The sequence below is a fragment of the Salvelinus sp. IW2-2015 genome, unplaced genomic scaffold (genome assembly GCF_002910315.2).
Source record: "Salvelinus sp. IW2-2015 unplaced genomic scaffold, ASM291031v2 Un_scaffold2921, whole genome shotgun sequence".
Taxonomy (NCBI): domain Eukaryota; kingdom Metazoa; phylum Chordata; class Actinopteri; order Salmoniformes; family Salmonidae; genus Salvelinus; species Salvelinus sp. IW2-2015.
In genome coordinates this window covers 53,682-67,416 of record NW_019944218.1, presented here as the reverse complement: position 1 = coordinate 67,416, position 13,735 = coordinate 53,682, and the positions used below count along the sequence as shown (strand labels likewise).

The following is a 13,735-nucleotide window of genomic DNA, read 5'->3' as shown; positions in this document are numbered from 1 at the left end:
CCGAAGAGAGAATATTTATGAATAACCAACATTTTTTGTTTTGCTATGAGTGGTATTTATCCCTGAACTTCATCTTAGCACTATGACTACTTGCGTCTAATGTCATATGTATACCACACCATTCAACCGTCAAACCCACCCACCGCTATTGTAATAAAACGTCATATTAATTTCCAATATTTCTATTTTACGCAAGACTTCAGACACCACAGAAGACTCTGTATATTCCAGTTTGGACTAGCTGTCAAAACATCGTGGAGCGCATCACCCCCACCACGCAACCTTCCTGCCTGTCCCCGCTGTTCAGCGACGGTTCAGGAGGGTAGCAGCCCCTGTTCTCCGGATGGTTCATCAGGAGAGTGAGAACGGAGCCCATCCGTCCGATCAACTGGTCCCCGGCTTGCATGCCACCCAAACACCATCTACAAGGTAGTCTGTGAAGTCCGGGGTCGGTGGACTGCCAATCACGTAATTGTACATCTTCAAAAACACAACCTTTTCTTAAGACGGAGAGAAAACATGCTTAAAGACCTTGCCAGAAGAGTCGCTAACAAAGGCTATGAAATGATGAGACAAAAGAAGCCAAAAGAAGTTCCGATGCCGGCTTTGAAAGAACTATTAAAAAATGACGGTGTCCAAATTTCTGAACAGCACAACCCTTCGCGCTCTCACCCTGGATAATGGTGTGCTGTGTGATGTTGTGGTGGATGTACTTTATAACTGTGTACGGCTGCTGCTATTAAGAATCAGGTCAAGTCTGAATTCAATCTAACCACAACGCGATCACATCTACCTTCTGTTGATCTGACACATTTAATTAACGGATTCATTGTAATAATGACCATATTCCTTTTGGCAAAGGCGGCAACAGCTGAACTAATTAACTCCCGGAAAGTGAGGACCATTTGTATATGTGTAAATAAGAGCTGAGATGCAGAAAAAGCAAGGAAATCGAACAACTTAACCGGAAGTGTTCCTATGTAATCATATTTCATGGTTGCTCATTCGGATGGTGTGTCGATTTGTAACTTATATTTCAATAATATCAAGAAACGGAGTGAATTACATTTTTAATAAATATATATTTAATATAACTAGATTAACAACGCTTTGCTATGTCATTATTCTTTTTTGGATGAACTAATTTTCGAAAATGAATCCCACTGTGCACAGTATCTATTTTCTAAAAATGATTTGATTCAGCCGGTAAATCATACGCGACATCCTTCTGAAAGCCGAAAATACGGTGTTTTGAACACACACTATAGTAATGGGATTGTTCAAGAAAAACTAACGATTGATCAGCACAATGCTGATCCTGGCGGTGAACCCTTCTGCTTTGTTCCGAGTCCAATTGGACGATATACAAGTGTTTCTCTCTGAAAATGTAGTTCATTTAATCTGATGTCATAAGGTTCCATGACTTTGTCCACACAGGGCATCCTGAACACACAAATACATTTAGATGATGTTCATAAATTTTGGGGTGTTTTTATTTAGGCTTTGACAACCTGTGGTGTTCCCGGTCACAAAATTGACCGTCATAGAATTAATGGGTGGACACAATTGTGTGTAAAATTGAGTTCGGCACATTGCCATTTCATTCAGATGGCACACTTCCTCTCAGACCCCCACATGATGTGGTGTTTCGAACACACAAACACCACACACCACACACACGACACCATTCACACAACACACACCACACAGCACCACACAATCCACCACACACACAATCACACACACACACACACACACACACACACACAACTCCCCTTCCTTGGATTCATGGCAACCCCGGGAATCCTTCCCAATAGAATCTTTTCCCCACGGGCCACCACACCTGTTGGCTTTCTCACAAACTCGCAAACATTGTTCATAACATATAGAAGCTTTTCTCGCCCTCGGTTATCTAGCTTTTTTTGGAGGCATTGTCAAGAATTCATCTGTGGCAGCACAAATGACAAATTCGATCATCCTGTATGTGAGGCTCTTTGGTGATATCGTTGATCATGACACTGGTTAAACTTGAACACAAATTAGTATGTGATAAATAGCTACAATATATTTCACCTGAGTATTTGTTATGAGCGTCAAAATAATCCATACATTAATGCTTTGTTTTAACTCAAAACGAGTTGTACTGGGCTCAGGTCATGAGGCCTACAGGCATAAATAGAATAGAAGTTCCAAAACGTGTAATGTTCAAAAGAACTTAAGTTGATAAAATTCGATTTAACCAACATTGGGTGATATTATCTGTATTATTATGGACTTGATAATCAGCTATAATGGGGCGGTAATTTTTGGACCCGGAACACAGAATTGATTTCATGAAACGAACACACAGAGGTTTAAAGCGTTTAGTGCCAGTACTGAAATGCAGCTGGTTCAAAACGCCGCATGGCGAGGAGACAAGGACAAAAGTCGCCTGGCTAAATAGCTTTCTGATCAATGATTTAAATGGAACATTAACGAAAGCTACACATTTGGGGGAAAATTTTGAGAAGTTGCTAGATTTTAATGTTTTATTTTTTTTGTTTTTTATCGAATACTGATGAATTTTACTGACGTGTATTTCGTCTTGCCCATTTCCGCTGTCAGGTTATGAATAGCCTATTAAAAAGCCATTCGTATTTAACCTATTTCAGGGGTAATTAATCTAGGTGTATGGTTTACAGAGAGCCTACAGGGAGGGATCTGACACATTCTCATAGAGAATGATCGATAGGCTACATATTGGATTTTGGATATCTGGCATTCAAGAAGGGAAAAAAGATCTTATTGAAAATAAAATATCGATGATGGAAGATTGTAAACCACTGAGTTCGGCTACTGTCGCTTCACAGAGTAGGCCACCCAAACGTGTAATGCGCGAGTTAAAGTAAATAACATGTGTTTTTAATTGGGCGCTGCGAAGTTACACACAACAGCAACACCACACTGGAAGGTCACTCTTTTTTATTTACAAAAGAAATAACACGATGAGAAGCTACGACAGTCCGGTGTGAGAGGACAGGACATGAGAGAATGCGACTGTGCAATCATTCAATAATTTCAGCATAAACACGAAGGCAGACGTAGAACACAGGTGCAGCTTCGTCGGTTCATGACAGGCTCTAGCCGGGGTCTGGATGGCTGTGGCGGGCAGAGGCAGAGGCAGTTGTCCTGCCGGTACTGAAGCGGGCAGCATGGCGGACGCACGCCGGTGCTGAGGCCTCTGCGGGCGGCCGCTGTTTTTACCTTTCTCTGCGGCGGGCTGCGGCTCCCTTCTGCTGCTTGGCAACTGCGCGCAACGTGCCAGAACACACGTCAGGGGTCCCTGTTTGTTATGTGGTATGCCCTCTAGTGTCAAGCATTGGTTTAAACAGCAGCCAATGACATAGTCCCTTGGTGAACATAGTCAGAATGGTATGATTTATTTACATGTTTGGATACCACACCACGTGTAAATTAGAATAATCCAAAATGGTCTACTGGGCCCAACATTGAGTTCTAAGGTCCAGGAGGCACTATTCTTTTACAGTTATACACCGTGAGGAGTACATGTTTTTAAAAGAAGCCTATTCATAACAAGGAAAAAATAAGTTATGTTTTCCATTTGATTCTTTGTTCAAATTGGACTATCTTTTAAAGCTATCTAGAGATAGAGTGTATATTCAGTATACTATTGGTAAACACAGTGGTGTCGTCGTTCAGTATACTTTGTAAAACCAGTTGAATGTCGTGTTCAGTTATACTATTGTAAAACACAGTAGATGTTTGTGTTCAGTATGCTTATGTAATAACACAGTAGAATGTCCATGTTATATATTAATTTGTAAAACACAGTAAGATGTCGTGTTTCAGTATGTTTTATTGTAAAGCACAGTAAGATGTGTGTTCAGTATTTATTGTAAAACAAGCAGTGTCGTGTTTCATATGTTATTGTAAAACCACAGTAGAATGTCATGTTCAGTATACTATTGTAAAACCCAGTAATGTCGTGTTCAGTATACTATGTAAAACCGTAAATGTCGTGTTCAGTAATTGATTGTATAAACAACAGTAGATGTCGTGTTCAGTATAGCTATTGTAAAACACAGTTGATGTCGGTGTTCTAAACTATTGTAAACACAGTAGATGTCGTGTTTCCGTATACTATTGTAAAACAGCAGTAGATGTCATGGTTCAGGTAATGTAGTTGTACACACAGTAGATGTCATGTTCAGTATGTTAATTGTTAAACAGTAGTATTCATGTTCAGTTGATTATTGTAAACACAGCAGATGTCATGTTCAGTATGTTATTGTAAGAAGTAGATGTCATGTTCAGTATCTACTTGGGAAAAACACAGGTAGATGTATGTTCAGTATGTTATGTGTAACAAAGCAGATGCAATGTCCAAGTATACTTTGAGAAACACAGTAGATGTCCATGTTCAGTATAACTATTGGTAAAACACAGTAGATGTCATGTTCAGTATGTTTTGTAAAAAACACAGCAGATTTGTCAGATGTTCAGTATACTATTGTAAAACACAGTAGATGTCGTTTCAAGTAGTTATTGTAAACACAGTAGATGTCGTGTTTCAAGTATGTTATTTGTAAACACAGCAGATGTCGTTGTTAGTAAGTGTTATTGGTAAAAACACAGTAGATTCATGTTTCAGTATCTATTGGAAAACACGTAAAGATGTCGTGTTTCGTGATACTATTGGTAAAACCACAGTCGGATGTCGTTGTTCAGTAATGGTTTTGTAAAACCAGTAGATGTCGGTGTTCAGTATTATTGTAAAAACACAAGTAGCTGTCGTGTTCACTAAACTATTGAAAACACAGTAGACATTGGTCGTGTTCAGATACTATTGGGTAAAAACAGTAGATGTAATGTTCAGTATGTTATTGCTCAAACACAGTAGATGTCAATGTTCAGTATGTTGTAAAACACAGTAGAGTGTCATGTTCCGTATTTATTGTAAAACACAGAGATTCATGTTCAGTATGTTTATTGTAACAGTAGATGTCATGTTTAGTATACTATGTAAAAACACAGTAGATGTCATGTTTCAGTATGTTTTGTAAAACACAGCAGTGTAATGTTCAGCTATGTTATTGTAAAACACAGTAGATTGTCATGTTCAGTATGTATTGTAAAACACAGCAGTATGTTCATGTTCAGTATGTTTATTGTAAAACACAGTAGATGTCATGTTCAAGTATGTTATTGTAAAAACAGCATGATGTTCGTGTTCAGTAACTATTGTAAAAACACAGTAGATGTATGTTCAAGTATAACTATTGTGAAAACACAGTAAATGTCGTGTTCCGTAGGTTATTGTATCAAACACAGCAGATGTCTGTTGAGTATGTTATTGTAAACACAGCAGATGTATGTTGACCAGTGTTAGCTTAGTTTTTAGTCCAGTCACACATTTAAAGATGTATTGACCATGCTGCATACATGTCACAGCTGGATGCCATACTTAGCTCAGTTATATTAGATGGCACCATATAAGAGTATCCCATCGAGAAGCAAACCAGCTTCAGGGAGCGATCATATACAGAAATCTATAAGTATTATTTGTCATCTTGAAGGATGAAAGTTCTCACACGTGACCTCATCATCCCAGACTCAGACAGAAGACACATCCACACAGACTCAGGACAGACAGAGGGCCTAATTAGGTAAGAAATGACTGTGGGTAAAATGTTTGGTAGCCAATGTTAGAGCCATTTTCCCTTTTGAATCAATCTTGAAGAATACTTGGGTCATTAAGAGCAAGTGGTGAAACGTTCAACTGCTTCACAAGTACTCAGTAGCTGGGGATGATGTGGGGAAAGGTACTGTCCTGTTGACATTATATGCTGTTGGAAGACTCACTTCCTACTGAACATTATTAAGTGTTGGAGACTCACTTCCTGTTGACATATTAATAGTGTTGAACTCACTTCCTGTTGGACCTTTATGCTGTAGAGCCTCACTTCTATTGACATGATTAATGTGTGAGCCTCATTTCCTATTGACATATTAGTGTTGAGACTCACTTCCTATTGACACTATTATGCTGTGAGACTCACTTCTATTGACATATTATAGTGTTGAGCCTCACTTCTATGGCCAATATTTAGTGTTTGAGCCCAATTCCTATTGACAAATATTATGGCCTGTTGAGCTCACCTTCCTGTTGCCATATTAATAGTGTTGAGCCGCTGCATATCCCTATTGCCATATTATATTGTTGAGCCTCTCTTCCTGATTTGCCATATATGTGTTGAGCCTCATTCCTTTGACATTTATTAGTTGGGGGGGGGGGTTTGAGCCCTCTCTTCCTATTGCCATATTATAGTGTTGAGGCCTCTCTTCCTATGTCATATTATAGTGTTGAGACTCACTTCCTATTGCCATATTAATAGTGTTGAAGACTCCACTTCCTTGCTCTGAAGCAGGCCCTTGAGTACATGGACACCACGGCAGAGCCACTGTATAGAACTATGAGTTCGTGGATGTAGACTGTACAGTACTTCTCACTGGTTGTATGACATGATGATGATAATTTGATGGGAACCCGTAGAGAAAATTTGTTAAAATACCTCTCCTCTGGTACGGGTGAGATAAGTCCTCATTAATCTGGCTAGTTCTGGTAAGGTGGGATGGTGTTTCAGGGGCTCAGCAATGGCATATTTTTAGGGAAAATGATCCGCACGCCCCTTCAGTGCTTTGCATGGCCTACTTGTTGCAAAAAAAACTGTCGCTTGTAAAACCTGGTTGTAGGAAATTTTGTGTACTTCCTTAGTAGAACAGTCATGCTTAGTGTTGCAGAAGTGGAGCCCATATAATGTTGACCAAGCACAAACTCTTTTGTCAAGCCTCCTCTATCTGACCAGAAATTAAAGTAATTATGACAACGCCTTTCATTATTCATTATTAGGCATGCATCAGATCCAGGTGTTATCATACTGTGTGTCTCGAGGGAAGTGAGAGAGTGTAATTTTTTGTCCCAAATGGCAGCCCTATTCCTATATGGGCAACTACTTTGATCGAACCTAGTGGGCCTGGTCAAAAGTAGTGCAGCTATATTTCGGAATAGAGTTCAATTGGGACGCCTCCAATGACTGGGAGAGGAAGGAATTCTGAGGGAGTGGGAGGCAGTATTATGTTTCTGAAGCTCATCAATACGCTTTCTGAGAAGAGATGACGTGAAAACAAAAATGAGCGTCGTTTAAACCAATTCAGCAAGCAGCAAGCGGGGGGAAGCGGGGCTTTACATTTGGACCCTGATCTCTGGGGTCATTAGTAGCACCGTTTAAAGAGACCAGCAGCCAGTCCCCTGCTGGAACGACTGTTTGGGCTGAGGTTGGGCACCAAGATACTCTCACTGACACACATAACACTACAGCACTAAGTGAACCTAGTGTCTGGAATCAGCTCAGGCATATCTCTTTCACATCAAATCAAATTTCCACTTTTTATTTATAAATCCAATTTATTTATAAAGCCTTCTACATCAGTGATATCTCAGTGCTGTACAGAAACCCAGCCTAAAACGGCCCAAACGCCAAGCAATGCAGGTGTAGAAGCAGGTGGCTAGGAAAAACTCCCTAGAAAGGGCCAAAACTAGGAAGAAAACCAGAGAGGAACCAGTACCTCACAAGGGTTGTGTTGATCTGATGTCGTTTAAATCCAGGAGGTGAGGACGGCTGGACCCTCGTAATGAACCGGAACGGAAGCGATTTGAAGGCAAAAAAACATTTCAAAAACACATGTGTTCTTAATGTATTTGATTCCAATCAACCATCCTAACTCCAGCAATTACCAATTTTCTCCCAATAAAGTGTCGGACTAAGTTAACCGGATAAGGTTGCAGATCAAATCCCCGAGCTGACCACGGTAAAACATTGTCTTTTCTGCCCCTGAACAAGGCAGTTAACACTGCTTCTACCGGCCCGTCATTGAAAATAAGAATTTTGTTCTTATTGATTTTTCCTGGTTAAATAAAAGGTAAAAAAGAAAAGAGCAGCCCTTTGTCTCACCATCTGGTGAATGTACCTCCACTGATGTAACTGTAAGGGCTCGTTTACAGACAGCAGATTAAGCCTATCCTGCCTAAAAAACAGATAACTTGAGAATCTCCCAGGTTACAATGTGTCTGGGAAACTGACGCCTAAACGCAATAATTAGCACTGGTGTGCCAAGTTGGTCAATCGTAATATAACTTATTTTTGCCTGAAACAGTGTGGTATTCAGCATTGGCCTCTGCCTGGAATAGAAACAGTCGATTCCTTACAGCAGGAAGAAAGACGTTTACCCCGTGATTACAAATCGTAAGTCAATAAATAAATAAAGAGCACAATAGCACAGCTTTTTCACCAAAAGGGCGGGAGTGCACTTTGTTATTGTTTTCAATTCTGATTTGCCACTTAATTTCAATTTACTTCCTGAATTGTCTGAATTCAATTTAAATTGACCTGAACCATTTAGCGTATAATTATATAATTATTATACATTAACAAAGCGGTACTCCTCAATGTTCCGGCACTGAGCAAATTTTCAGGTCCGTGAGGTACAAGTGGACGTTGTGAAGTATTCTGTACAACTTCCAGGGCATTTACAGTGAAGCACTGAGGCTGGTACCTGCTTTAAGTTACAGTTTTTCCAGACAGTGGTCAAGTAGGCTTCTTGCGGCTTATTTGATCCTAATGTAATCTGACCAGAGTGGCCTAACATCAAACCCTCGGCCTATATATTACCCGTCGCAAGGCAATATGAATTAAGCAGCAAACAACGCATTATCACAAACATACGTTGTAACGTGGCCAATACAGAAATGGTTTGTCCAGATGGTGGTGGAAAGATCTTGACTGGCTGCACAGAGCCTGACTCAACCCATTGAACACCTTTCGGGGCTGAATTGAACGCATGACTGCGGGCCAGGCCTAATCGCCCCACATCAGTGCCCGACTCACTAAGCTTCTTGTGCTGATTGGAAGCCAAGTCCCCGGCAGCAATGTTCCATATCTAGTGGACAGCTTCGCAGCAGAGCAAGAGGCTTGTTTATAACAGCAAAGGGGGGGACCAACTCCATATAATGCCCATCGATTTTGTAGAGATGTTCGACGAGCAGGTGTATTTGGCCAGCAGGTGTATTGGGAAGCACGTGTATTTGGCCAGCAGGTGTAATTTGCCGCAGGTGGTATTTGCATTTTGGCCATGTAGTGGTATGTAGCTACTACCAGAATCCTCCCTTTAAAATGATGTGGGAGAGAAAAAATGAAAATATATATACTTAATTTTATTGTGATTAACCAATATTAAATTGATGTGAATTGATTCCAACCCGTATGTATAATAATGGTCATTTTGCATAGTTATCCTATGGAAGAAGGCACATTAAAAAAATGTAAATGTAAAAATCACTCACTTCATACTTCTGCTCTTGAGTTTCTCAATGTGTTCATACTTGCTCAGACTCCAGTTGGTGCATCCATTCCATAGATTCTTAGCCTTGTCCCGTGAAAAGGACACACACATTAGGAGGATGGCTTAAAACGGCACTTTCTTTTGTCATTTCTGTCATCTGAAAACGACAATAGTGAAATGAAGTATTCTCATAGTCCAAGAGATGTCTACAAGGAACATTCTAGTTCCTCTACAACTATGTCACACGGCTCAGGTTCAGGACTCACTGCCTCTTTTACTAACACAGAAACAAATATATCCACATCTCCCACCGAAACTAATATCTTACTTGAGCTTGTCCTCGTTCAGATGGTCGATGTTGAGAGGCTTGCGTCGCTCCACTAGGATCTTCTTCTTCTTCTCTCTCTCAGTCTGCTTCTTACCTCCTCTCCTAGTGTCAGCCTGGGAGGTGACAGAGCAATGGCAACCGGTTCAGAGACACACACACACAGGGAATATAGCCTGGCTGCCCATCCACATCACTCAGGCTCAACGCCACGGCCCCGCTAATGTTTCTTCTGGATCTCTTTGAGAAAGCGAACACATTCTGACCCGTTCTGATTGGTCCCAGAAACCGATGGGTTGGGACAGAGCTGGCCTACACAAATAAATGAATCGCGTCATTGTTTTGACGTCAGCACAAACGACTTCTAGGATGGCGGGTTCAGACAGATGAATGGGGCGATCGATAGAACAACATAATTAAATTCAGGATGAGTCGTCAGGTAATGGGAAATAAGGGCAGCCATTTTAGATTTAATCTAGATCTGTGTTGAACAAGAGGTTCAGAGCTACAGCTCATGATGACAAACAATCTGTAACTTCAATCATGTGACGTCTCTCTGTCATTATCTTCCAATCATGTTACGTCTCTCTCTGTCATTATCTTCCAATCATGTTACGTCTCTCTCTGTCATTATCTTCCAATCATGTTACATCTCTCTCTGTCATTATCTTCCAATCATGTTTCGTTGTTATATGATGCGTGTCGTTTCATGGAACCAACTAGGACTGAAGCATCCACTAATTAAACCTTAAAACGTGTTTCCAGAAGAGCAGGTTGGCTGTGATGAAGACAGGTCCATGTTTTACAAAGAAGTACACTCTATATGTAGGGAACAAGGTAGTGCACTCTATATGTAGGGAACAGGATAGTACACTCTATATGTAGGTGGTACACTCTATATGTAGGGAACAAGGTAGTGCACTCTATATGTAGGGAACAGGATAGTACACTCTTTATGTAGGTGGTACACTCTATATGTAGGGAACAAGGTAGAGCTCTCTATATGTAGGGAACAAGGTACTGCACTCCCGAGTGGCGCAGCGGTCTAATGCACTGCATCTCAGTGCTAGAGCCACCACTACAGACCCTGGTTCAATTCCAGGCTGTATCACAACTGGCCGTGATTAGAAGTCCCATAGGGTGGCGCACAATTGGCCCAGTGTCGTCCGGGTTATGGTTTGGCTGGGTGTAGGCCGCCATTGTAATTAAGAATTTGCTCTTAATTGACTTAATTGACATAGTTAAATAAAAAAAATATGATGGAAAMGAGGAGCATTTTGAGAGGCCCTGGATTTGTGTTTAGCGTGGTGTGTGGAGGTCACCTGACCTTCTGCAGTGAGCTGCTATAGCTGGAGCCCATGTTGGTCAGGGCTGACTTCTTCTTAGCGTCATCATCAGCCTTTCTCCTTTGATCCATCTCCTCCTTCTTCAGCCTCTCCTCCTGTACAAGTAACCACATCACCCACGTTAAGCAACCACATGTTGGTAAAAAAAACAAAAAACTTAAACTACATGTTGAATTCACATGTTTGCTTGCAGAGTTTAGGCTATACTGACCTCACGTCTGGCCTGGCGTTCCTTGTCCTTCTCAGTGCGTACCCTCTGGATCTCGGCCCTCTCTGACCTACGTTTCTCCTGGGAGGAGAGGAACCACGTRCACAGTTGTTTACAGGTCTGCCACCAGAAGACATGGTTACTGTAACCTTGTTACTTGGGCTAAAGGATAGGTTGTTTACAGGTCTGCCACCAGAAGACATGGTTACTGTAACCTTGTTATATCCAAGACTGAATTCTGTACTTGGATGATACATGTTAATTTATATTCCCAAAAGTCAAGTTGGTGGTGGAAATATTATTAAAATCAGAAATTACAATGAATTGTCAATAAGTCAAGAAACATCGTTGACGTTGTGATTAGATTTTTGGCTTGACCTTCACACTCAAACAGGTAGAAACCACAAGCAAAGGCAACAGCAACACACTCTTGCAGTCAGAGAAATACAAAAAGTACCATCTTGTTTCTCCTTCCTCGACTGGTTTGGCAGAATGTCATGCAGGAAGAGAAGCAGACAGAGCAGACATGAACATACGAGTCACTGCAGCATTTCATATCCGTCACCCTTTCTCACGCTGTCACAACACGTCTGTTTGCGGACATTTCTCATATCGATTATATAGGCCACTCAGGCCGTAGTTTTGCGTGACAGACTATTCACGCGAGATGTTGGTTCTTGGTTCCGAGATTACTCAGGCCTTGACTTTCATGAATTTGTTGGGAGTATGGGGAAAGATATTTAGCGAGAGACTACATTGGGCAGTATTTTGCTGCTGAAGCACATGGACTCATGGACAGGGTCTCTTTCTCCAGTCTTCCGATACCGTAACCTCCTGAACTGGGAGAGGAACTGACACAGTGCAGTCTGTCCAATCAGAGGTACACTATACAACTTTAAGAATTGAATACACATACCTTCCTCTTCATAGGCCTCTGCATGCAGCAGCCGTCCAAAGCAAGAGCAGAATAGATATCATGATCAGTGATATATACTGTACATAAGCTGCCTGCTAGGGTTGCAAAGTTCCGGAAAGTTCCAGAAATTCTCCAATGGGATTTCTGAGAAAAAAAAAAAAAACTGGAAACTTTGTGAAGTTCCCAGAAGTTTACCCACCTGGTGCCTGCTAGCACATTCACTACACATTCAGCTGACTAGCAGCACGCTCTGCAGAACATTCACATCACACAAATTGAGGTGTTTATGACCAGTGTAATACACCATAAATTACAGTCAATTTGGCCAGAAGTACAGTTCAAGAAAACAGGTAAATATGAATATGAACTATAACAATATATAATTGATATACAGTATATATTAAATAACACCCAATGTGAGAGCTAAATAAGTTGTTAAAGTGATCAACTTTCTGCATCATTCCGGTAATCATTCCTTTATAGGTTAATAAAATAAGCTTTTCAGACAAGATCTCAAGGGGCAAAGAAAGATCCTTTATATGAGAGGAAACGTCATCCTTATCCATGCTGCGTTACGGTAATGAAAACACAGGTATAATGAGGTTTATAGATGGGGACTACCTTCCTCAACACCATCTCTGTAATGGTGAAATTAGGATTATTGAGGAAGAGTGACAGAGGTGGGCATGGATGAAAAAAAGACCTTAATCCACATAAAGTCATCAGGTTATTTGGAGCAGGATTGAAAGAAAATCAGGTTATTTTGGAGCAGGATTTCAATATAATAATCAGGTTATTTTGGAGCAGGATTGAAAAAAAATAATCAGGTTATTTTGGAGCAGGATTTCAACATAATAATCCAGGTTATTTTGGAGCAGGATTTCAATATAATAATCAGGTTATTTTGGATCAGGATTTCAATATAATAAACAGGTTATTTTGGATCAGGATTAAAAGATAATAATCAGGTTATTTTGGAGCAGAATTGAAAGATAATTATCCGGTTATTTTGGAGCAGGATTAAAAGATAAATAATCAGGTTTATTTTGGAGCAAGATTAAAAGATTAATAATCCGGTTACAGTGGAGCAGGATTAAAAATAATAATAATCCGGTTACAGTGGAGCAGGATAAAATATAAATAATCCGGTTATTTTGAGCAGGATTAAAGATAATAATCAGTTACTTATGATGGAAGCTTTCTGTCTTCCATTGAGCATTTTCATACATCATTTTCCATATTCAGAACATTTCTAGACAGCCACCTCCGGGTTCTAATATATTCCCATCATATACAGAACGTTTAGAGCGCTACAAAATCAAGGGCTCATTATTTTTTCTCCAGTTGCATTCTGGAGAAGCAGCTCCCGCGGTGTGAGGTGATACAGTGAATATGGAAGATAGCAACTCCCGGTGAGGTGATACAGTAAGTATGAAGGTAGCAGCCATTGGTTTAGCTTTAGTTGCTGCACCCTTACTAGTTTAGTAAATATGCCCAGGTAGGGCTATAGTATCTATTCATCTACAAGCCCAATGCCTTGC

At 40.5% G+C, this 13,735-nt stretch overlaps 1 protein-coding gene across 1 annotated transcript in view; it reads right to left on the bottom strand.

The window, feature by feature from the left end:
* Positions 1-9,396: 9,396 nt before the first annotated feature.
* Positions 9,397-13,735, bottom strand: part of LOC112074996 (troponin T, fast skeletal muscle-like) — a 14,776-nt gene continuing 10,437 nt past the window's right edge. The window contains exons 9-12 of the mRNA XM_070440733.1: positions 11,282-11,359; positions 11,052-11,165; positions 9,728-9,840; positions 9,397-9,490 (exon numbers count right to left, since the gene is read on the bottom strand). Coding sequence (XP_070296834.1) covers positions 9,397-9,490; positions 9,728-9,840; positions 11,052-11,165; positions 11,282-11,359 — 399 coding nt within the window. The remainder of the gene's footprint in view (positions 9,491-9,727; positions 9,841-11,051; positions 11,166-11,281; positions 11,360-13,735) is intronic.